The sequence below is a fragment of the Oncorhynchus clarkii genome, chromosome 1 (assembly GCF_045791955.1).
Source record: "Oncorhynchus clarkii lewisi isolate Uvic-CL-2024 chromosome 1, UVic_Ocla_1.0, whole genome shotgun sequence".
Taxonomy (NCBI): Eukaryota; Metazoa; Chordata; class Actinopteri; order Salmoniformes; family Salmonidae; genus Oncorhynchus; species Oncorhynchus clarkii.
In genome coordinates, this window is record NC_092147.1 from 6,598,912 (window position 1) to 6,625,779 (window position 26,868).

General features: G+C 42.2%; 1 protein-coding gene across 1 annotated transcript; it reads left to right on the plus strand.

Annotated features, from left to right (window-relative positions):
- The first annotated feature begins 3,862 nt into the window (after window positions 1-3,862).
- On the plus strand, window positions 3,863-26,167 carry LOC139414885 (alkaline phosphatase, intestinal, tandem duplicate 2). Its single transcript, XM_071162487.1, has 11 exons — window positions 3,863-3,935; window positions 6,469-6,585; window positions 12,231-12,346; window positions 12,845-13,019; window positions 16,194-16,366; window positions 18,302-18,427; window positions 18,699-18,768; window positions 20,350-20,488; window positions 21,444-21,634; window positions 24,958-25,074; window positions 25,570-26,167. Exons 1-11 carry the CDS (start codon window positions 3,863-3,865, stop codon window positions 25,857-25,859), a joined length of 1,587 nt encoding a protein of 528 aa, XP_071018588.1. The 3' UTR covers window positions 25,860-26,167.
- Window positions 26,168-26,868: the final 701 nt, after the last annotated feature.

Here is a 26,868-nt window from a genome sequence, read left to right on the forward strand (position 1 = left end):
ATGACCAAAGTCTATAATAGTGAATACTCCCTCTCTCTCTGTTCTACCTTACCACAAATTCACATCGTAGCCTATCTGCATGAATCCGTCCTGTCAGAGCCTTTTCCTGTCAGTTTCCTGTTAGCTAGCAGTCTCAAGCCACAGCAGTAACGTTAACCAAAATGTTAGATACAAGTAGACCTAACTGTCACCAACGTGTGCAGCAGCCTCCCCCAGGTCCTAGTGCCTGCCCGGTAAGCAGTTTAAGATGCGATGGAACGGTTGACAAAAAATTTGTTTTTTAAATCACAGAGAAAATATATTGACTGATATATTGATTTATTTAGGGGGGGCTAACGACGTCCCCGGGTCCCAGAAATAACATGTAGTGTCGTTTTATTAGATAAAATCCTTCTTTATATCCCAAAATGTCTGTTTGGTTGGCGCCATTGATTTTAGTAATCCACTTGTTCAACTTGCAAAGAAAGGAATCCGAAAAATCTACCCCTAAACTTTGTTTCCACAAGTCAAAATATGTTTCTATTTACTCCTCAGATACCCTTAAATGTAATCAAACTATAATATTTCTTACGGAAAGAAGTAATAGGAAAGGTGCGTCTTGTCTTCTTGGTCGTGCGCAAACACGGATTTCCAAGACTGTGTCCCTGTACTAAAACTGTTATTTCTTACTCGTTTTTCAAGTTACAAGCCTGAACCCTTGAACATAGACTACTGACACCAAGTAGAAGCCGTAGAAATTGCATCTTGGGAGCTTGAATTGAGTATGCCCTTATACTGGCCATTGGAAGAGCATGGTCTCTCAAAAAAACTACATTTCCGGGTGGTTTTTCATTGGATTTTCTCTTACCATATCTATTATGTTATACTTGCCTACATTATTGTAACATTTATACGAACTTCCAAGTGTTTTCTTTCCAATGGTACCAATTATATGCATATCCTGGCTTCAGGGCCTGAGTAACAGGCAGTTTACTTTGGGCACGTCATTCAGACAGGAAGTGGAGAAAGAAGGAGCCTTTTGATGTTAAGCCTAGTCCGGACTAAAAATAATGTTCCATATGCTTCTTAGACAAGTGCTAGGCTTAATACGTGTCTGGGGAACGGAAAATACAGCTCATTCTAATTTCATCAGTCTTTTTACCCTGTTATTGCTTAGATCCCTTGGCTTGGCCAATGGTCAAAGGAAGTCAAAGGTTGTTCTGTTGTTGTTCTGAGAACATTTAGGATGAAATGCTCCCACTGACCTGTATTATGGACACAGTTTAGAAGTAAACAGGAAGTTAACTGCCATTTAGCAAATGTTTAAATGGTGTATTTTGACCTTTTTGTTACCAGATCAATTGTCTTCCTCAGATTGTACCTCATATTAGCATTATAATCTTGTTTTTGTTGTTGATTTTGAAAATGAATGTTTTTTTTGTATGAAGACGTTGTATTTTTACACATTTGTAGAAATTTGTTTTGAATATCTCCAAAAATAAAAATAAATTTGTTGATTTGCTCTCCTTCCTCCTTGAACCCAACTCACCGTACAATGGAAAGGTCAGTTATACTACTGTACCAAGATATGTATGATATATGAAACCTTCAAAAATACTGTCTGAAATTAACTTTAATAAAATATTCTCACGTTGCAGCCATTTTGTTTCACGTTGCAGCCATTCATTTGGCCAATTTCCACAACTTATTTGAGTTTAATGTGTTTCCGTTCCATTTTTTTCTATGCTAAGTTTTGCCACACAAACTGTTGCGATACATGACAGACTTGCCCAATCTGTTTTTCACGGATGCGCTGTAGACAACAGTTTGCTGATGAAGTGGACACAGGACAGGATAGGTTATATGATCAGATGATTAACTTTAACTTTCGGGGCGGCAGGTAGCCTAGTGGTTAGAGCGTTGGACCAGTAACTGAAAGGTTGCTGGTTTGAGTTGACAAGGTAAACAATCTGTTGTTCTGCTACTGAACAAGGTAGTTGTTCAGGGTAAGAACTGTTCCCGGGTAGGCTATTATTGTAAATAAGAATTTGTTCTTAACTGACTTGCCTAGTTAAATTTAAAAAATTAAGAGTAAGATCATTTTTATTTGTAAATTGGCAGCTAAGCACACTGGCGTAGCACACTCCCCTGGATATAGATAGGGTTACGTAGTGGATCTATAGAGGGTTACGTAGTGGATATATATATAGGGTGGTGTAGAGAATATATAGAGGGTTATGTAGTGCGTGTATATATAGGGTTATGTAGTGGATATTTATTGGTTTATGTAGTGGATATATATATATATATACAGTGGGGCAAAAAAGTATTTAGTCAGCCACCAATTGTGCAAGTTCTCCCACTTAAAAAGATGAGAGAGGCCTGTAATTTTCATCATAGGTACACTTCAACTATGACAGACAAAATGACAAAAATAATCCAGAAAATCACATTGTAGGATTTTTCATTTATTTATTAGCAAATTATGGTGGAAAATAAGTATTTGATCACCTACAAACAAGCAAGATTTCTTACTCTCACAGACCTGTAACTTCTTCTTTAAGCGGCTCCTCTGTCCTCCACTCGTTACCTGTATTAATGGAACCTGTTTGAACTTGTTATCAGTATAAAAGACACCTGTCCACAACCTCAAACAGTCACACTCCAAACTCCACTATGGCCAAGACCAAAGAACTGTCAAAGGACAGCAGAAACAAAATTGTAGACCTGCACCAGGCTGGGAAGACTGAATCTGCAATAGGTAAGCAGCTTGGTTTGAAGAAATCAACTGTGGGAGCAATTATTAGGAAATGGAAGATCTCACCCCACGCAAGATCTCACCCCGTGGGGTCAAAATGATCACAAGAACGGTGAGCAAAAATCCCAGAACCACACAGGGGGACCTATTGAATGACCTGCAGAGAGCTGGGACCAAAGTAACAAAGCCTACCATCAGTAACACACTACGCCGCCAGTTGGTGGCTGACTAAATACTTTTTTTGCCCCACTAACTGGAAACGGGATATTTTTTATGGAATGTCTACAAAGGCGTATAGAGGCCCATTATCAGCAACTATCACTCCTGTGTTCCAATGGCGCGTTGTGTTAGCTAATCCAAGTGTATCATTTTAAAAGGCAAATTGATCATTAGAAAACCTGTTTGCAATTATGTTAGCACAGCTGAAAACTGTTGTTTAAAGAAGCAATAAAACTGGCCTTCTTTAGACTAGTTGAGTATCTGGAGCATCAACATTGGTGGGTTCGATTACAGGCTCAAAATGGACTGAAACAAATGAATTTCTTCTGAAACTCATCAGTCTATTCTTGTTCTGAGAAATGAAGGCTATTTCATGCGAATAATTGCCAAGAAACTGAAGATCTCGTACAACTCTGTGTGCTACTCCCTTCACAGAACAGCGCAAACTGGCTCTAACCAGAATAGAAAGAGGAGTGGGAGGCCCCAGGGCATAACTGAGCAAGAGGACAAGTACATTAGAGGCGACTCCGGGATGCTGGCCTTCTAGGCAGAGTTCCTCTGTCCAATGTCTGTGTTCTTTCTCCCATCTTAATCTTTTCTTTTTATTGGCCAGTCTGATATATGGCTTTTTCTTTGCAACTCTGTATGTGTGTGTGTGTGTGTGTGTATGTGTGTGTGTGTCAGTGTGAGTGTACATGTGTGTGAGTGTACGTGTGTGTGTGTGTGTGTGTGTGTGTGTGTGTGTGTGTGTGTGTGTGTGTGTGTGTGTCCTCTCACATGGCGAGGATTACACATTTGCCCTTTGAACCCACCACATTCAGGTCATAAATGGGACCACTAACAGTGCTTCAACCTTCCTAACTGTTCAGATGTCCTAATGTCATTACTAAGCACATAGCACACATCATGGCTAGTCAACATACCCTCATTGGATTAATCCTATTTCTATCGGTGGATTGGACTTCATCTGTCATCCCAGGTAAACAACTGTTTTATTTGCTTGGTATAGGTTTACCAATTAAGCAATTCATTTACGGTATTCTTACGTTATCTGCAATGAATTGGTTATCGACGTCTATTCATACATGTTGAACAATAATGAATTAAAAATATTTTTAACAAGAGAAACATAACAAAGATCTACTCATCAGGATGATGGACAGACTTTTCTTTTTTAAAATTATTTTAGGAGTAACAACTGTCATGTGTGACACAAAGTGTGACAAAATATGATAGGGACTAACGTACATAAATGTAATGCAATATGACATGTATCACACATCACATGTGCAGTTGAAGTCGGAAGTTTACATACACCTTAGCCAAATACATTTAAACTCAGTTTTTCACAATTCCTCACATTTAATCCAAGTAAAAGTTACTTGTTTTAGGTCAGTTAGGATCACCACTTTATTTTAAGGAGGTGAAATGTCAGAATAATAGTAGATAATGATTTATTTCAGTTTTTATTTCTGTCATCACATTCCCAGTGGGTCAGAAGTTTACAGACACTCAATTAGTATTTGGTAGCATTGCCTTTCAATTGTTTAACTTGGGGCAAATGTTTTGGGTAGCCTTCCACAAGTTCCCCACAATAAATTGGGTGAATTTTGGCCCATTCCTCCTGACAGAGATGGCGTAACTGAGTCAGGTTTGTAGGCCTCCTTGCTCGCACACGCTTCTTCAGTTCTATCCACACATTTTCTATAGGATTGAGGTCAGGGTTTTGTAATGGCCACTCCAATACCTTGACTTTGTTGTCCTTAAGCCATTTTGCCACAACTTTGGAAGTATGCTTGGGGTCATTGTCCATTTGGAGGACCGATTTTCTACCAAGCTTTAAGTTCCTGACCGATGCCATGAGATGTTGCTTCAATATACCCACATAATTTTCCTGCCTCACGATGCCATCTATTTTGTGAAGTGCACCAGACCCTCCTGCAGCAAAGCACCCCCACAACATGATGCTACCACCTCTGTGCTTCACGGTTTAGATGGTGACTTGCAAGCCGAATGTCCTCCAAACGTAACGATGGTCATCATGGCCAAACAGTTCTATTTTTGTTTCATCAGACCAGAGGACATTTCTCCAAAAGGTATGATATTTGTCACCATGTGCAGGTGCAAACCGTGGCCTGGCTTTTTTATGGCGGTTTTGGAGCAGTGGCTTCTTCCTTGCTGAGTGGCCTTTCAGGTTTGTCGACATAGGACTCATTTCAATGTGGATATAGATACTTTTGTACCTGTTTCCTCCAGCATCTTCACAAGGTCCTTTGCTGTCCTGGGTTGATTTGCACTTTTCGCACCAAAGTATGTTCATCTCTAGGAGACAGAACGAGTCTCCTTCCTGAGCGATTTGACAGCTGCCTTGTCCCATGCTGTTAAGACTTGCGTACTATTGTTTGTACAGATGAACGTGGTACCTTCAGGCGTTTGGAAATTGCTCCCAAGGATGAACCAGACTTGTGGAGGTCTACAATTTTTTTTCTGAGGACTTGGTGGATTTCTTTTGATTTTCCTATGATGCAAAGAGGCACTGAGTTTGAAGATAGGCCTTGAAATACATCCACAGGTACACCTCCGATTGACTCAAATTATGTCAATTTGCCTATCAGAAGCTTCTAAAGCAATGACATCATTTTCTGGAATTTTCAAAGCTGTTTAAAGGCACAGTCAACTTAGTGTATGTGAACTTCTGAACCACTGGAATTGTGATACAGTGAATTATAAGTGAAATAATCTGTCTGTAAACAATTGTTGGAAAAACGACTTGTGTCATGCACAAAGTAGATGTCCTAACTGACTTGCCAAAACTACTTATCCTTAATGTAATTATGGACTATCGTTTCTCTTTTCTTATTTGAGCTGTCATTGCCATAGTATGGACTTGGTCATTTAACAAATAGGGCTATCTTCTGTATACCATCCCCACCTTGTCACAACACAACTGATTGGCTCAAACACATTAAGGAAAGAGATTCCACAAATTAACATTTACGAAGACACACCTGTTAATTGAAATGCATCCTTGTGAAGCTGGTTGAGCGAATGCCAGGAATGTGCAAAGCTGTCATCAAAGCAAACGTTGGCAATTCTTTGAAAAATCTCAAATGTTATATATATATTTTGATTTTTTTTAAAAAATGGTTACTACACGATTCCAGATTTGCTATTTCATAGTTTTCATGTCTTCACTATTATTCTACAATGCAGAAAATAGAAAAAAAAGTAAAAACCCTGCAATGATTCGGTGTGTCCAAACTTTTGACTGGTACTGTAGGTGTCTTTTGGAGGGGTTGGGTTAAAGTAAACATTTTGGTTGGACCTTGTAGGCAAATTGACCAATAAAGTGATCTTAAACACCAATTAATATCTGACCTAAGCAGAAATCACAACCCTTGTAAACCTCCAACCCTGATATTCCCAGAACCAAAGTCTCTGAGCTATTGGAACTACGTGGACAATATCATGAATTAAAACAAACGTAACAAAATGTTGATGCTCTTCCTTAGAGAATGAGAAGCATCCCAGCTACTGGAACAACAAGGGGAAGCAGGCCCTCCACAAAGCTCTGGATATGAAGCCAAACGTCCGTCGGGCTAAGAACTCTATTCTGTTCCTGGGAGATGGTGAGTGAGATGGGGCTAAGTGTTGGCATGATTTCCACTATGGACAGAATGAAGGGGGGGGGGGGGGGGCATAAATGTGTCTATTTATGTGATTTAAAGGGTAACATTTGAATTCATGGAAGCTAGAGCCCAATAAAAAAAAAATAGCTTTGAATGGCAAAACATTTTCATACAGACCCGTTATGTTGTCCCACCCCATATGCAATCAAAATGGCCCTTGAGGCCAGGGATAGGTTATTGAATGGGCAAAATGCTTGGAGGGGAATACGCTTCGCTGAATGATGTATGCTGTATGCTTGTGTCAAAACACAGGTTCTACCAATACCAGGCCACCACAGACAGTTTTAAAAGGCAATTTGCTTGTAAGCCTTGGGAAGGTTACAAACATTAAAAAACACAAGCCACAAGACAACTCAGTCCCAAGATGAAGTTCTAGCTGCTGGTGAGGTGAACAGTATAGCCGCCACTACCAGTAGGTTGTTCATCCAGCAAGGGTCAGGGGGGGGGAGAACAGAGCAGGGGGTCGGGGGGGGAGAACAGAGCAGGGGTCGGGGGGGGATAACAGAGCAGGGGTCGGGGGAAGAACAGCAGGGGTCAGGGGGGAGAACAGATCAGGGGTCGGGGGGAAGAACAGCAGGGGTCAGGGGGAGAACAGATCAGGGGTCGGGGGGAAGAACAGATCAGGGGTCGGGGGGAGAACAGATCAGGGGTCGGGGGGAAGAACAGATCAGGGGTCGGGGGGGAGAACAGATCAGGGGTCAGGGGGAAGAACAGATCAGGGGTCGGGGGGGAGAACAGATCAGGGGTCGGGGGGAAGAACAGATCAGGGGTCGGGGGGGAGAACAGATCAGTAGTCGGGGGGGAAGAGAGCAGGGGACAGGGGAAAGAACAGATCAGTAGTCGGGGGAAAGAACAGAGTAGGGGTCAGGGGGAAAGAACAGAGTAGGGTTCAGGGGGAAAGAACAGAGCAAGGGGTCAGAGGGAAAGAACAGAGCAAGGGGTCAGAAGGGAAGAACAGAGCAAGGGGTCAGAGGGAAAGAACAGAGTAAGGGGTCTGGCTGGAGAAACACGGAGTCAGTCCAGGAAATGTACCATCCCTTATCTGGTCCATAGGAGGCGTTGCGCATTGTAGCACTCATTGTTCGGCAGCAGCATGGCTCGGTTGCAGTTGTTGCACTCTGTCCTCCAGGCAGCAGCATGGCTCGGTTGCAGTTGTTGGACTCTGTCCTCCAGGCAGCAGCATGGCTCGGTTGCAGATATTTAGTGATATTATCTATGATAGCGGAGCTACGAGGCTTTTTATAGACATTTTTAGTCATTTAGCAGATGCTCTTATCCTCAGAGACTTACAGGAGAATTACGATCAAGTGCCTTGCTCAAGGGCACATCGACAGATTTTTTACCAAGTCAGCTTGGCCGTTAATCACCAGGCCTACCTGCCACCAACTATGAATATAATACAGGGGTGTCAAACTCATTACATGCAGGTTTTTGGTTTTTCTATTAATAAAGACCTAGACAACCATGTGAGGGAGACCTTAATACATCCATCCAGGGTGGAGCGAAAACCCGTAGACACTTGACACATGATATAATAAGGCACGAGGGGGTGTGGTATATGGCCAATATACCATGGTTAAGGGCTGTTCTTAGAGCAGTAAAAATACATGGTTTTGTCATGCCCGTGGTATACAGTCTGATATACCACAGCTGTCAGCCAATCAGCATTCAGGGCTGGAACCACCCAGTTTATAATGCATTATGAAGCACTCATTAAAACATATATGACAACCAGGATGAGGATGGAAAGGATGCTATTCTCTCTGTGTACAAACAATAGACTTAAACGATTCAAGTGTAAAACATAGTCAGAGTTAATAATGACCCTTTATTATAAATTAATTATAAATAAATCATAAATAAACAATTTAGCAAAATATATCAGCTTTCATCTCGTTAAAAACTGACTAACGCAGTTGGTTGGATTGAGAGTTCAGCTATTTCATGATGGTGATCTTATCAGTAATATTGTTGGATAACTTTACATCACCTGCTCATGAATGGCATGTTCATGACATATAGGGCAGATGAGCAACAGGTATGATCAAGAAGGCCAGCGGCCTTATATTTATTTTCTATTTCACCTTTATTTAACCAGGACAAGTTCTCAACTATTAATTCTAGTCAGTCTATCAAATCAAATCAAATGTATTTATATAGCCCTTCGTACATCAGCTGACATCTCCAAGTGCTGTACAGAAACCCAGCCTAAAACCCCAAACAGCAAGCAATGCAGGTGTAGAAGCACGGTGGCTAGGAAAAACTCCCTAGAAAGGCCAAAACCTAGGAAGAAACCTAGAGAGGAACATGGCTATGTGGGGTGGCCAGTCCTCTTCTGGCTGTGCCGGGTGGAGATTATAACAGAACATGGCCAAGATGTTCAAATGTTCATAAGTGACCAGCATGGTCCAATAATAATAAGGCAGAACAGTTGAAACTGGAGCAGCAGCACGGCCAGGTGGACTGGGGACAGCAAGGAGTCATCATGTCAGGTAGTCCTGAGGCATGGTCCTAGGGCTCTGGTCCTCCGAGAGAGAGAAAGAAAGAGAGAATAATAGAGAGCACACTTAAATTCACACAGGACACCGAATAGGACAGGAGAAGTATTCCAGATATAACAAACTGACCCTAGCCCCCGACACATAAACTACTGCAGCATAAATACTGGAGGCTGAGACAGGAGGGGTCAGAAGACACTGTGGCTCCATCCGAGGACACCCCCGGACAGGGCCAAACAGGAAGGATGTAACCCCACCCACTTTGCCATAGCACAGCCCCCACACCACTAGAGGGATATCTTCAACCACCAATTTACCATCCTGAGACAAGGTCGAGTATGGCCCACAAAGATCTCCGCCACGGCACAACCCAAGGGGGGGGCGCCAACCCAGACAGGAAGATCACATCAGTGACTCAACCCACTCAAGTGACGCACCCCCTCCAGGGACGGCATTAGAGAGCCCCAGTAAAGCCAGTGACTCAGCCCCTGTAATAGGGTTAGAGGCAGAGAATCCCAGTGGAGAGAGGGGAACCGGCCAGGCAGAGACAGCAAGGGCGGTTCGTTGCTCCAGAGCCTTTCCGTTCACCCTCCCACTCCTGGGCCAGACTACACTCAATCATATGACCCACTGAAGAGATGAGTCTTCAGTAAAGACTTAAAGGTTGAGACCGAGTTTGCGTCTCTGACATGGGTAGGCAGAACGTTCCATAAAAATGGAGCTCTATAGGAGAAAGCCCTATCAAGTCATTTTTAAAAATGGTTTTATGATATCCAATTTGATATCCTGTCTTTCAATTGATAAATCTAAGGAGTAGCTGGCTGGCACATATGAATAATTTAGCAGACAATCTACAGAGTAGGGATTAGAGCAATTTAGAGAAGCGAGTGCATACTGTACTGGTCGCCCGGTGGGATTTAAACCCACGACCCAGGCGATGAAAGCGCCATACTCTACCAAGTGAGCCACACGCGACCTTGCATTTGGCCTCACTTGAACAGTGTTCACTTTAAGGTGATGGAGACATCCAATAGCAGCATACCATTACACCAGACATGCTCTATCAAGCGCCGGTATAGTATTTGATAGAAAACGAACCCAGATCTGAAAACCAATAGATTCCCATTTGGTATCCATGTAGTTTCAATCAAAGTAATGAAAAAAACTATAGCTCTCTCTCTCAAATCACAAGGTTGATATTTTATCAAGTTAAACTCATTGTAAAGATAATTAATTTAGGGTTGGGACAGGCTTCACTAGCATGCTAGCTGTTCCTGGAATCTATGACTTCATTTGACTCTGAATAAGTAGAATAAGGGCTTAGTTACCAACATTTCACACTATCCCTTTAATAGATAACAAGTAGCGTGCAACCACAATATACTGTAAATGTTCACTGAGCTGGATTCAGCACCCACATCACCCACGTTCAACGTTAGAGCTGATATTCTGTAGTCACCCATCAATGTTAGAGCTGATATTCTGTAGTCACCCATCAATGTTAGAGGTGATATTCTGTAGTCACCCATCAATGTTGGAGCTGATAAACTGTAGTCACCCATCAATGTTAGAGCTGATAATCTGTAGTCACCCATCAATGTTAGATGTGATAATCTGTAGTCACCCATCAATGTTAGATCTGATAATCTGTAGTCACCCATCAATGTTAGAGCTGATATTCTGTAGTCACCCATCAATGTTAGAGCTGATATTCTGTAGTCACCCATCAATGTTAGAGCTGATAATCTGTAACTCACTGAACCATGGAATCATTATCAGGTCTTGCGGCAAGGCAGTGGTTGGACTGAAAGTTGTAAATTGTGTTAGTCATACACGACCAGTCTAAAGTTTTAGAACACCTACTCATTCCAGGGTTTTTCTTTATTTTTTTAACCTTTTTCTACATTGTAGAATAATAGTGAAGACATCAATATTATGAAATAACACATATGGAATCATATAGTAACCCAAAAGGTGTATATTTTATATTTTAGATGCTTCAAATAGCCACCCTTTGTCTTGATGACAGCTTTGCACACTCCTGGCATTCTCTCAACTATCTTCACCTGCAATGCTTTTCAAACAGTCTTGAAGGAGTTCCCACATATGCTGAGCACTTGTTGGCTGCTTTTCCTTCACTCTGCGGTCCGACTCATCCCAAACCGTCTCAATTGGGTTGAAGTCGGGGGATTGTGGAGGCCAGGTCTTCTGTGACAGCCTGGGCAGCACCATTGAGGTGCTGATTTCTCCATTCTAAAATGATACATTTCTTCTTCTACTTCTTCAAGTGTATTGGCAGTTCATAAATAATGTGATAAGATGCGTACTACCACCTACTGTGCTGTAGTAGGTATAAAGCCAATGTTGGTGATTTACTGTCACCTGGTGTTATGGAATGTTTGCTGAGGAGTATAATTAATTCCTTGGCTGACCTGTTGACTAAGTACCGGTACCCCTTGTTTCTAGCCTTGTTATTGTTATTTTATAGTGTTACTTTTTATTTAAAACATTTACATTGTAAGTATTTTCTTAACTCTATTTCTTGAACTGCATTGTTGGTTAAGGGCTTGTAAGTAAACATTTCACAGTAAGGTCTACCTACACCTGTTGTATTCAGCATTTCACAGTATGGTCTACACCTGTTGTATTCAGCATTTCACAGTATGGTCTACACCTGTTGTATTCAGCATTTCACAGTAAGGTATTCAGTACATTTGATTTATCTTCCACCCAACACAGGGCATTTTTTATTGAACCTTCATTTAAAAAGTGAAGTCAGTTAAGAACAAATTATTATTTACAAATACGGCCTACCGGGGAACAGTGCCTTGTTCAGGGGCAGAACTACAGATTTTTTTCCTTGTCAGCTCAGGGGATTCAATCAGCAACCTTTTGGTTACTGGCCAAAAACTCTAACCACTAGACTACCTGCCGCCCCAGGAAAAGCTGTAAAAACGTTATCTGTCAATTCAGGAGAAGTTGTCAAAAGGTTGTGTGTCTTTCAGGAGAAGCTGTAAAAAAAAAACGTTATCTGTCAATTCAGGTGAAGTTGTCAAAAGGTTGTGTGCTCCGCCAATGTCCATGCAGGTATGGGCATCCCCACAGTGACTGCAGCGAGGATCCTCAAAGGGCAGATGGATGGAGGGAACGGAGAGGAGTTTAGTCTGGCAATGGACACCTTCCCACACTTAGCCCTGTCTAAGGTCTGTCCAATCTCCTCTCATGAAGACAATATCATTTGAACCTCATCATTTTTTTCATTTTGATGTCAGATATTTCAAATATGTATTATGCTCACTACTTTGAACAGGCCTACTGCTGTAAAGATGTGAAGTTAACCCACCTGATGGCTTGTATTACTTCAGGATACTAGTAATATCATTATACCACCATTATACTGATAGTGTTTATACCAGGTGAGGGTACCATTCCACTGTAAAATAATCCATTCAGGAAATAAATTACTAAAAATAAAATAGTTATATATTTATCCAATTAATTTAATGGAGAACTGAACTCAACCCTGGTATAACGTAGACATGTAAATTAAGATGTTTCACTGGTTTACAACAAATCTCTGTGTGTGTGTGTGTGTGTGTGTGTGTGTGTGTGTGTGTGTGTGTGTGTGTGTGTGTGTGTGTGTGTGTGTGTGTGTGTGTGTGTGTGTGTGTGTGTGTGTGTGTGTGTATTTGACCCTTCAGACGTACAACGTGGACCAGCAGATGCCTGACAGTGCCGGCACGGCCACTGCCTACCTGTGTGGTGTGAAGGCCAACTATGGAACCCTGGGTCTCAGTGCCTCAGCTCTCCGCTACAACTGCAACAGCACCTTCGGAAACGAGGTGGAATCTGTCCTTCACCGCGCCAAGATGGCAGGTAGGGGGTTTAAATAGGGTCCTTGTCTGAAGGGTCTACAGCAGGCTTTTCCTAAGTTAGTCCTGAGGCCCCCCATGGGTGCACATTTTGGTTTTTGCCCTAGCACTACACACAGGGTTGGGAAGTTTACTTTCTAAATGTAATCCATTACAGTTACTAGTTACCTGTCCACAATTGTAATCAGTAACGTACTTTTTGGATTACCCCAAACGCGTAATAACGTAGTCTGATTACGTTCAGTTACTTTTACATTACTTTCCACTTAAGAGGCATTAGAAGAAGACCAAAAAATGTATGTTACCAATTGAATGACATCTATTGCAGGTCAATGTTAAAGTTTACTCAAATTTTACTTAATGGGTTGGTTATGTAGGCTTCTTCTAACCCATCAGTTTCTACTACATATAATAATACGATTACATTAAAAAAAAATGAATAAAATGAATTAGATTGATCGATAAAAAGCCCCACTTTTATTCCATAGGCTGGGACCCGCACTATGCAGCTGTTGCAAGAGCGCATTTTTCACTGACTGTCCACTGGTTTCAAAAACAATGACTGATAGGCATCTTTAAACTTCTTGAATTCAACCATTATTGGGTTCAAATACACATTTAGATTTGTGAACAGCCATCCACACCAACCACAATCCGTAAGGTGCAAATACCTAAATGAGAGAGCAACAGTGTGATTCACATCAATGCGCTATGTAGATATAAATAGCAAGTGATGTCCCTGTCCTCGTAGACTACACCACTACTATCATCCTTACCTCCAAGCGTTTATTCAAATGGTATAATCCTTGGATGAAGACAGCAGTCGCACCATTGGAAGACATACCTTGAACTGTAGCCTACAAAAGCCTATTCCTGCTCTTTCTCCCCGATCCATCACACATTTGTTGTGTCATCACAGTGGTCTCTAACATCATAGTGGTCTCTGACATCATAGTGGTCTCTGACATCATAGTGGTTGGTCTCTGACATCATAGTGGTCTCTGACATCACAGTGGTCTCTGACATCACAGTGGTCTCTGACTTGTTGGTCAGACTCGCTCAGGTGGAACAAACTTAAACTTGCGCTTTTTTTAATGCTGATTTGAACATGTAAAAAAAAAAATATTCCACAAACATCCTTTCTGATTTTAAAAGTCATCCTCAAAGTAATCATCTAGTTTTTCAAAAATATCTGATATCTGAGAACAATATTTTTGCTGGTAACGTAAACGGATTACAGTTACCCGTTTTTTTTGTAATCCCTTACATGTATCCGTTACAACCCTGACTACCCAGCGGATTCAAATAATCCAAACTTGACAATGAGTTGGTTATTTGAATCAGCTGTGTACAGTAGTGCTAAGTCAAGAACCAAAACGTGCACCCAGGGGGGGCCCCAGGACCTAGTTTGGGAAACCCTGATCTAGTGGAATAGATTCCTCCTTTCGCCTCCTTTTATTTCAGATCTAAAAAGATGATGAAGATGGACCTTTGGTGGAAATCCATCCAGAGCTTTCATTAAATTAGGGGTCATCCGTGGTCATCAGTGGAAAGAAAAGGAAAGGAGACTATTTTTAAGTGTATTGAGACACTACCTGGGACTATTTTTAACCTCTACTGTCACGTTCTGACCTTAGTTCTGTTATTATGTCTTTGTTTAAGTATGGTCAGGGCGTGAGTTGGGTGGGTTGTCTTGTCTATCTTCGTTTTTCTATAATTTGGGATTTCTGTGTTCGGCCTCGTATGGTTCTCAATCAGAGGCAGCAGTCAATCGTTGTCCCTGACTGAGAATCATACTTAGGTAGCCTGGTTTCACTTTTGAGTTGTGGGTGTTTATTTTCTGTCTTTGTGTATGTGTAACAGTATAACTTTAGACCGTCCCCTCGCCCATACCCGGGCGCGAACCAGGGACCCTCTGCACACATCAACAACAGTCACCCTATTTAGCGCGCACCACCGCTAACTAAGCTAGCTGTTTCACATCCGTTACACTAGCACCACCGCTAACTAAGCTAGCCGTTTCACCTCCGTTACACTAGCACCACCGCTAACTAAGCTAGCTGTTTCACATCCGTTACACTAGCACCACCGCTAACTAAGCTAGCTGTTTCACATCCGTTACACTAGCACCACCGCTAACTAAGCTAGCTGTTTCACATCCGTTACATATGTCGCCGGACAGGACTGTTTCGGTTGTCGTTCGTTCACTTTATTGTTTTGTATTTCAGTGTTCATTTTGATGAAACATTATGAACACTTACCACGCTGCGCATTGGTCCTCCGATCCTTCTCGCTACTCCTACCCAGAAGAGGAGGACGAGAATCCTTACAGAAACACCCACCACCAAAGGACCAAGCAGCGCTTTGGTCCGATCCTTGCGGCTCCTCGTCAGAAGAAGAGGACGAGCGTTACATCTACGTGATCGGTGTCCCCCTACGGGAGCTAACGTGGGCGAATGTGATTAGCATGGATACACGTGTCTTATATGGGCAGAAAACTTTAATTATTGTTTATCTAACTGCACTGTCCAATTTACAGTAGCAGTGAAATAATACCATGCTTTTGTTTGAGGAGAGTGCACAGTTATGAACTTGAAACGTGTATCAATAAACCAGTTAGGCACATTTGTGCAGAATTGAAAAAACATTTTGAACAGAAATGCAATGGTTCATTGGATCAGTCTAACACTTTGCACATACACTGCTGCCTTCTAGTGGCCAAAATCTAAATTGCGCCTAAACTGCAATTATACATTATGGGCTTTCTCTTGCATTTCAGTGATGATATAAAAAACTAAAAACGTTTATCTTTTACCAGCTCTGTTACAGATCTATTACATGAACTTCCAATTTCCACAAACTTCAAAGTGTTTCCTTTCAAATGGTATCAAGAATATGCATATCCTTGCTTCAGATTCTGAGCTACAGGCAGTTAGATTTGGATATGTCATTTTAGGTGAAAATTAAAAAAAAGGGTCCGATATCACATTGGTATTTTCAGAGTTAGAGTAGTTAGCTCGATATTGAGATGGTTTAGAGACCATAGAAAAACATCAGAAGGTTAGAAAATATAAATGAGTGTTTCTTATTGAACAAGTTGTACTTTCCCTCAGTTTCACTCAGTTTCTCTCCTGTTGGTGCCTTATGAACATGAGCCTGTGGTTTTGATGCTTTTCAGGGAAGTCGGTGGGCATCGTCTCCACCGCCCGTGTGCAGCATGCCTCTCCTGGAGCCGCCTACTCCCACACAGCCAACAGAGGTTGGTACGCCGACTCTGACATGAACACCGCAGACATCACAGCAGGATGCCGTGACATCGCCTACCAGCTGGTCCACAACACTGACATCAATGTAAGACCCCAGAGGTGGTCATCTTAGATAATAGACAAGATGGCTGACTTTCAAGGATATTGAGCACCATAATGGGTATTATCTTATGTGAATGAAACATTTTGAATGTGTATTGTTTACATTGCAAGACATATCAGTTCAGTCAGTTAACTCATCCAGCAAGATAATAAAAAATAGCATACAACATTACATGTAAAAAAGTAATTCCACACTTTCCAAGCTTTTTTGGAATGTAGCATTTTGAAACATTAAGTTAGCCTGCTCCCAAAACGTTTTCCTGGTGGAACCAGACCGATTGCTGCATCCCCCATTCTGTTATGGTGGAACCAGCCCAGTCGCTGCATCCCCCATTCTATTATGGTGGAACCAGCCCAGTCGCTGCATCCCCCATTCTGTTATGGTGGAACCAGCCCAGTCGCTGCATCCTCCATTCTGTTATGGTGGAACCAGCCCAGTCGCTGCATCCCCCATTCTGTTATGGTGGAACCAGCCCAGTCGCTGCATCCCCCATTCTGTTATGGTGGAATCATCCCAGTCGCTGCATCCCCCATTCTGTTATGGTGGAACCAGCCCAGTCGCTGCATCCCCCATTCTGTTATGGTGGAACCAGCCCAGTCGCTGCATCCCCCATTCTGTTATGGTGGAACCAGCCCAGTCGCTGCATCCCCCATTCTATTATGGTGGAACCAGCCCAGTCGCTGCATCCCGCATTCTGTTATGGTGGAACCAGCCCAGTCGCTGCATCCCCCATTCTATTATGGTGGAACCAGCCCAGTCGCTGCATCCTCCATTCTGTTATGGTGGAACCAGCCCAGTCGCTGCATCCCCCATTCTGTTATGGTGGAACCAGCCCAGTTGCTGCATCCCCCATTCTGTTATGGTGGAACCAGCCCAGTCGCTGCATCCCGCATTCTGTTATGGTGGAACCAGCCCAGTCGCTGCATCCCCCATTCTGTTATGGTGGAACCAGCCCAGTCGCTGCATCCCCCATTCTGTTATGGTGGAACCAGCCCAGTTGCTGCATCCCCCATTCTGATATGGTGGAACCAGCCCAGTCGCTACATCCCCCATTCTATTTCACTTTACTTATCAGTCTGGGCTTATGCCGCATTCACGTGCTAGTCGGAACTATGAAACTAAAATTGATTATAAACACTGAGGGGATTGAATAATTGTCACGGGGTGCCCGGTGGGAGGAGATTTGTGTTTCTCCAGTGGGAGGAGTTTGGGGTTGCCCTGATGGAAGGAGTTTGGTGTTGCCCTGATGGAAGGAGTTTGGGGTTGCCCTGATGGGAGGAGTTTGGTGTTGCCCTGGTGGAAGGAGTTTGCACCGGAATTCATTTTGGAACTAGGCTGCCTCCCGGGCATGAGCCAGGTGCCCTGCTTTGGCCGACAACAACGTCATCTCAAAACTAAAGTGACATAGGATAAACACATGGAGTAATGAGTAGGATTCTGTGTTCACATGCTAAAGAGATGGCTTTGGATAAACACGCTTTATCTGCCTTCGTTTGACTTCCCAGTAACAACTAGTTTGAAAATTCAAACATTTATTTTATGGAAAGGAGATTTCTGAATGATGCATCATGCTGCCTTGTTGACAACATGACCAAGTGGCGTGGTTTTACTGGTCCATTTGAACAGGGTGGTCCTCCCTCACCACTTTGGTCTGTTCACATCAGGGGCCATAGACCGGTGCACCACGTTTCATCTTTATCAAACTCCCTCACTGTGTGTTGAATTAAGCCTTCCACTGATTGGTTGAAAGTAACCCAATTGCTGACATGTTGATTGTCAGTGAAGTTAAATAGAATGGTTAGCGATCAAACTGCTTCCACCAGGCTACCAAAATGTATCCCACAGCATGAACATGGATCCATACATGGAAACCAACCAACATCTACTGTCCATTAACCTCCATGTGTCCTGTGACAGGTCATTCTTGGTGGAGGACGAAAATATATGTTTTCCAAGGAAACACCGGACCCAGAGTATCCATCATACAAAGGAGTCCGTAACGACAAGATTGACCTCACCGCAGTGTGGCTCAATAACAAACAGGTTAAACATGGCTGCAGACACTAAACCTCCACTACAATTGTATCAATGACTCATTCACAGCATTGTGGTAATGCTGGACTGAAGGTGTTATACTAGCTTAGACAACCTTGGCAACTGGTGACCCTTGTGTTATTGGTATCTGTAGGCTGAACAAAAAAAGTCTGAATCTGGACAATAAGTCACAATGAGATCAGACAACTTCCACTTTCCTGCTTCTTCACCATTTCTCAACCCTTTTCAATAAACCCTTACCCGTACCTCTGCTTTATAGAATGCAAAGTATGTGTGGAACAAAGATGAATTTGACAAAGTGAATCCGGAAAAAACAGACTACCTGATGGGTAAGAATATACGTACATCTTGCTCTGCTAGAAAGGAACACTTGAGCTTTTAGAAGTCAATAATTATTATTTGAAATTTATATATTTTTTAATTTAGGTGGTAGATCAGCTTATATTAGATTGTAGCTTCCATCAATGTAATTGTCTGCATCACTTTGCAAAAATATACATTTGAAGTCGGAAGTTTACATGCACCTTAGCCAAATACATTGATACTCAGTTTTTCTCAATTCCTGACATTTAATCCAATAAAAATTCCCTGTGTTTGGTCAGTTTCATTTAATTTAATTTCTTTCATCATATTCTCAGTGGGTCAGAAGTTTACATACACTCAATTAGCATTTGGTAGCATTGCATTTCAATTGTTTAACTTGGATCAAATGTTTCAGGTAGCCTTCCACAAGCTTCCCACAAAAAGTTGGGTGAATTTTGGCCCATTCAAATCAATCCCAGAACAACAGCAAAGGACCTTGTGAAGATGTCGGAGGAAACAGGTACAAAAGTATCTATTTCCAGAGTAAAACGAGTCCTATATCGACATAACCTGAAAGGCCGCTCAGCAAGGAAGAAGCCACTGCTCCAAAACCGCCATAAAAAGCCAGACTATGCTTTGCAACTGCACATGGAGACAAAGATCGTACTTCTTGGAGAAATGTCCTCTGGTCTGATGAAACAAAAATAGAACTGTTTGGCAATAATGACCATAGTTGTGTTTGGAAGATAAAGGGGGATGCTTGCAAGCCGAAGAACACCATCCCAACCGTGAAGCATGGAGGTGGCAGCATCATGTTGTGGTGGTGCTTTGCTTCAGGAAAGACTGGTGCACTTCACAAAATAAATGGCATCATGTGGAAAGAAAATTATGTGGATATATTGAAGCAACATCTCAAGACATCAGTCAGGAAGTTAAAGCTTGGTCGCAAATGGGTCTTCCAAATGGACAATGACCCCAAGCCTACTTCCAAAGTTGTGGCAAAATGGCTTAAGCACAAGAAAGTCAAGGTATTGGAGTGGCCATCACAAAGCTCTGACCTCAATCCCATAGAAAATTTCCGGGAAGAACTGAAAAAGCGTTTGCGAGAAAGGAGGCCTACAAACCTCATTCAGTTACACCAGCTCTGTCAGGAGGAATGGGCCAAAATTCACCCAACTTATTGTGGGAAGCTTGTGGAAGGCTACACAAAACTTTTGACCCAAGTTAAACAATTGAAAGGCAATGATAACAAATACTAATTGAGTGTATGTAACTTCTGACCCACTGGGAATGTGATGAAAGAAATTAAAGCTGAAATAAATCATTCTCTACTATTATTCTGACATTTCACATTCTTAAAATAAATTGGTGATCCTAACTGACCTTAGACAGGGACCTTTTACTGGGATTAAATGTCAGGAATTGTGAAAAAATTAGTTTAAATGTAGTTGGCTAAGGTGTATGTAAACTTCCGACTTCAACTGTTAAAACGTTTTATAGTCAATATTACTGAATGCTTCTTTTCTGCATTCTATTCACCCACATCTTGTAACAGTGGATTGGCCATTTTACCTGGGGATTTCTCTCTGTGTTTTTTTCTAATCCAGGTCTGTTTGAGCCAAGTGACTGCCGCTATGAGCTAGAGCGTGACCATACCTTGGACCCTTCCCTCACTGAGATGGTGGACAAAGCCATCAAGATCCTGCGCAGGAACCCCAAAGGATACTACCTCTTTGTGGAAGATGAGTATTGATACTTCCCTGGATGACCTTGGGTAACAGCATCCCCAAATGATGTCCTGTGTAAGAGAACCTGGGCTAGGATAATCAAATCAGGAGGACGAGAGCTTTTCAGTGTAAACTAATGCAGTTGACAGTAGTTGGGGAGTGTATTGTACGGGAGTAATTGTGGACGAAATCATGCCTATATAGGGTACTTAACTCAAGCCCTATGAATCAATGACCGTCAAGTATGTAATTCCATTTTAGTTCTTACATTTTGTTGACAATTGGTACATGGTGTTCCTTCTTACAGTGACATCATCTCTCCAATATGGAGTAGAGTTTTGACAGTGACATCATCTCTCCAAAATGGAGTACAGGTTAGACAGTGACATCATCTCTCCAAGATGGAGTACAGTTTTGACAGTGACATCATCTCTCCAAAATGGAGTACAGGTTAGACAGTGACATCATCTCTCCAAGATGGAGTACAGTTTTGACAGTGACATCATCTCTCCTAGATGGAGTACAGGTTAGACAGTGACATCATCTCTCCAAAATGGAGGACAGGTTAGACAGTGACATCATCTCTCCTAGATGGAGTACAGGTTAGACAGTGACATCTCTCCAAAATGGAGTACAGGTTAGACAGTGACATCATCTCTCCTAGATGGAGTACAGTTTTGACAGTGACATCATCTCTCCTAGATGGAGTACAGGTTAGACAGTGACATCATCTCTCCAAAATGGAGGACAGGTTAGACAGTGACATCATCTCTCCAAAATGGAGTACAGGTTAGACAGTGACATCATCTCTCCTAGATGGAGTACAGGTTAGACAGTGACATCTCTCCTAGATGGAGTACAGTTTAACAGCCTATTACATCTATTTAAAGCTTCTGCGAGTGAAGAGACTAATAAATATAATTCATAAAGATCATATTGTATTGACAATTGCTGCGGGGGGTTTTCACTTCAAGGGGGAGAATTGATCACGGTCACCATGGCAGCGGGGCCAAATTTGCCCTGACGGAGGCGGTGGAGTTTGACAATGCCATCGAGCGGGCGGCAGAACTGACCAGTGAGCTGGACACTCTGTCTGTGGTCACTGCTGACCACTCCCACGTCTTCTCCTTTGGAGGGCACTCCAACAGAGGGAACCCCGTCTTAGGTAGGCTACATCATGAAGGCCATAGTTAGGCCTAGTGTTACAAAGCTACCGGTAATTTGCCAAAGAAAACATATTAAACACCAATGGTATTCACTAAGTTGATGGTTTATATTTAGGACATTGTTTTACAGCTTTGTCATAATTTATTTTATTTTAAAAATGTCTTATTTGATTATTTGCCATAGGAAAGTATTCAAACCCCTTGACTTTTTTTCCACATTTTGTTACATTAGACAATTTTTAAAAATGTATTAATTGAAAAAATGTCCTCAGAAATCTCCACACAATATCCTATAATGACAAAAAGAAAACAAGTTTTAAAGAAATGTTTGCAAATGTATTAAAACATTTACAAAATTAAAAACTTTATTGACATAAGTATTCAGACCCTTTGCTATGAGACTCGAAATTGAGCTCAGCTGCATCCTGTTTCCATTGATCATTCTTGAGATGTTTCTACAACTTGATTGGAGTCCACCTGTGGTAAATGAAATTGATTAGACATGATTTGGAAAGGCACACACATGTCTATATAAGGACCCATAGTTGACAGTGCATGTCAGAGCAAAACCCAAGTCTTGAGGTCGACGGAATTGTCCGTAGAGCGCCGAGACAGGATTGTGTCGAGTCACAGATCTGGGGAAGGGTACCAAAAAATGTCTGCAGCCTTGAAGGTCTCTAAGAACACAGTGGCCTCCATCATTCTTAAATGGAAGAAGTTTGGAACCACTAAGGCCCTTCCTAGAGCTGGCCGCCAGGCCAAACTGAGCAATCGGGGGAGAAGGGCTTTGGTCAGGGAGGTGACCAAGAACCCAGATGGTCACTGACAGAGCTCAAAAGTTCCTCTGTGGAGATGGGAGAACCTTACAGATGGACACCAATTTCTGCAGCACTCCACCAATCAGGCCTTTATGGTAGAGTGGCCAGACGGAAGCCTTCAGTAAGAGGCACATGACATCCCAATCGGAGTTTACCAAAGGCACCTACAGACTCTCAGGCCATGAGAAACAAGATTCTTTGGTCTGATGAAACCAAGATTGAACACTTTGGCCTGAATGCCAAGCGTCACGTCTGGAGGAAACCTGGCACCATGCCTACAGTGAAGCATGGTGGTGGCAGCATCATGCTGTGCCTAGAGTGTGCAAAGCTTTCCTCAAGGCAAAGGGTGGTTACTTTGAAGAACTTCAAATATAACAAATATGTTGATTTGTTTACCACTTTGTTTTGGTTACTACATGATTCCATATGTGTAATTTCATAGTTTTTATGTCTTCACTATTATTCTACAATGTAGAACATTGCCCAAATAAATAAAAACCCTGGAATTAGAAGGTGTGTCCAAAACGTTGACTGGTACTGTACGTAAAGTTCTGAACAGAGCCCCCCCCCCTTCATACTGCAAAATAAAGTTCTGAACCGGTTCGAACCCCCCCAAAACTACCGGCTTATACATCTGGTCTACAAAACATTAGGAAAACCTGCTCTTTACATGACATAGACTGATCAGGTGAAAGCTATGATCCCTTATTGATGTCACTTGTTAAATCCACTTCAATCAGTGTAGATGAAGGGGAGGAGACAGGTTATTAAAATAAGGATTTTCAAGCCTTGAGACAATTGAGACATGTATTGTGTGCCATTCAGAGGGGTAATGTGCTAAACAAAAGATTTAAGTGCCTTTGAATGGGTTTTGGTAGTAGGTGTCAGGCACACCGGTTTGAGTGTGAAAAGAACTACAACGCCGCTGGGTTTCACTGTTTCCTATGTGTATCAAGAATGGTCCACCACCCAAAGGACATCCAGCCAACTTGACACAACTGTGGGAAGCATAGGAGTCAACACGGGCCAGCATCCCTGTGGAACGCTTTCGACACCTTGCCCTGGTCGAGTCCATGCCCTGATGAATTGAAGCTGTTCTGAGGGCAACTCAATATTAGGAAGGTGTCCTTAATGTTTTGTACTCTCAGTGGATAGTTCCTTTCTGATCCGTTTTAAACCTCTTGAAATCAACTTATTTTAAATGACTTCACCAATCAGTGCTGATAGAGCAGCTTGTTATGGGAAGTGCAAGCTATAGTTGTTTACATGTGTGATGGACAGACAGGTGGCGAGAGATGCGATTGAAGATTTTGCTGGTCAGAAGAGAGGGAGAGGCTTGAAGCGCTGGGCATCTTGTTATGACATGCATTATCTGAATTAGAGGAGTGTGTGGCTTCTATGGAGGAACTTTGAATGTCTTTGAACTTCCTAGAGTTTGCTTAACGTTGGACCAGAGCGAGCGAGCTAGATAACAAGCTTGTGTGTCCAGAGTGGCACAAGAATAAAAACACGTCTTACCTTTTTGTGGTTAATAAATCCAATGTGAAACGTAATAACTATAGTATAATGTAATCCAAAATATTTCTCTAATTTCTGAATCACGCTTGTAACGTCAGTATGCTACAGTTACCTAGGCTTCAGAGGGGGAGGGGCTACAGTAACCTAGGCTTCGGAGGGGGAGGGGCTACAGTAACCTAGGCTTCAGAGGGGGAGGGGCTACAGTAACCTAGGCTTCGGAGGGGGAGGGGCTACAGTTACCTAGGCTTCAGAGGGGGAGGGGCTACAGTAACCTAGGCTTCGGAGGGGGAGGGGCTACAGTAACCTAGGCTTCGGAGGGGGAGGGGCTACAGTAACCTAGGCTTCGGAGGGGGAGGGGCTACAGTAACCTAGGCTTCGGAGGCGGAGGGGCTACAGTAACCTATGCTTCGGAGGGGGTAGCAAGTAGTCTACACAATTACACACACTGGCAAAGATTTTCAGCTGGAAGGCAGACACTGGAATAAGTATCTGAGTGACAGCGTAAGTGGTTTGCATAGGCGCTTTGTTGCGTTTTTTTGTGGGGCTGGAAAAAATGCCTAGAAAGTCAAATAAATGTATCAACCGGTTCCCATTACCTTTTAAAATAATGGTTATTTTCTGGAACAGTAGAGATCACTTTCGTTCCAGCTTCTGATTTCGCCCTATTACTGTTTTCGGTTTTGTTCCCTGAACCGGTTCCAACCCCTGCTTAGTTTACAGGTAAACTTAGAAAGTTTCCAGTAATATACGCATTCTTTGCATCCCTAGGTAGACCACATCATACATGGTTCATCAAATATGTCCATAAAACGCAGTGTATAGATCAGGCCCCCTATTCCATTTTGCTTTAATGCTATTTTTTGGGGGGGCTAAACATAGGGGTTTATATAATTATGTGGTCAAGGGGGCTGTTATGTGTATTTGAGCAAGCTTAGCGTTAGACTGACAAAATCTAACGGCATGCTGGTATGCGTTGTGTCTTGAAGGTCTGTCCCGTAACTTGGCTGACGATAAAAAGAGCTTTACCACCACACTCTATGGAAACGGACCAGGATACAAGTTAGTCAATGGATCTCGTGCAGATGTCAACACAACGGAAGCAGGTACGTTTGGCTTTAAAGCGATGCGCTCATATTGAGGAAATCTAAATTTAACAGAATGTGTAGAAGAAAATGACAGCAAAATAAGATAATATTGTCTAATCAAATAGAAAAATGGTGTTGGTAAAATAATTAGGGGCGGGGCAGTACATTTAGGAAGTAATTTGCATTTATTTTTTTATTTTTTTAAATCAACTTTTGAAAAAAATATCTTATACTTCCAGTTTATTGAGTTATTTGAAATATAATTAAAATGTTAGTTTATTTCCTGAATTGACAGTCTTCAGTTCAAATTGACCCCAACCCTGATATCAGTTATTGAAGATTAAAATAGTTTCAATTCGTTTATCATGCAGATAATAGTAGGAAATGAACATCAACATGAAAGCCAATGATTGTATATTAATTATCCTCCCCTCTTTTCAAAACTCATTAAAAGACCTACAGTTTCCAAATTGCATGTATATTTTCTCTCTCCTAACTTTGGCTCTCCTTCAGACCACAAAGATTACAAGCAGCAGTCAGCCGTACCTCTGGACTCTGAGACCCACGGCTCAGAGGACGTGGCCATCTTTGCCAAGGGCCCCATGGCTCACCTCTTTCACGGGGTCCAGGAGCAGAGCTACATCGCCCACGTCATGGCCTACGCAGCATGCATTGAGCCCTACACAGACTGCTTCATCCCAGACCTAGAGCCAGAGCCTAGCCACACAGGAGCCACCAACCCCAGCCTCATAGTGCTGCTGATGGGCCTCATACCTGCCCTCCTCTCCCTCTTCGCTGTCTGATGGGCCTCATACCTGCACTCTTCTCCCTCTGATGGGCCTCATACCTGCCCTCCTCTCCGTTATATCTGTCTGATTTTGGAAACATTTAGAGACCCAGCTATGATTAATCTACTGAGATTTAGCCGATATTCCACCACACAGACATTTTACATTTGAGTAATTTAGCAGATTTTCTTACAGGAGTGAGTACATCCATCTTTGTACTGGTCCCCCCCATGGGGAAATCGAACCCACAACCCTGGCGTTGCAAGCATCACGCTCTACCAACTGACCTACACGGGACCAATAGCAACACTCGAATAGCTCTACTGTCCTGCAATATTGATATACCTTATTTGTTGGCATTGCTAATGTTCAATTAAGATACGGGTAATCATGTTCAACCCATGTTTGTTTGTTATTAAGGTATGGATAGTAATGTTTGCTATTGAGTTAGGGGTAGTTATGTTTGTTTGTTATTTAGTATGGATAGTAATGTTTGTTATTTAGGAAAGGGGGATGGATAGTAATGTTTGTTATTTAGGAAAGGGGTATGGATAGTAATGTTTGTTATTTAGGAAAGGGAATGGGGTATGGATAGTAATGTTTGTTATTTAGGAAAGGGAATGGGGTATGGATAGTAATGTTTGTTATTTAGGAAAGGGAATGGGGTATGGATAGTAATGTTTGTTATTTAGGAAAGGGGGATGGATAGTAATGTTTGTTATTTAGGAAAGGGGGATGGATAGTAATGTTTGTTATTTAGGAAAGGGGGATGGATAGTAATGTTTGTTATTTAGGAAAGGGAAAGGGGTATGGATAGTAATGTTTGTTATTTAGGAAAGGGAAAGGGGGATGGATAGTAATGTTTGTTATTTAGGAAATGGAAAGGGTTATGGATAGTAATGGCGTTGTGTAAACTGAGCTGATCTACTGTATAATCTCCATTGACACTCCATAAAAATTATCCAAATGTACTTGCGATTAGTCTAATTCATTTCAAATAAAATGACATTTTTTGGATAGGAAA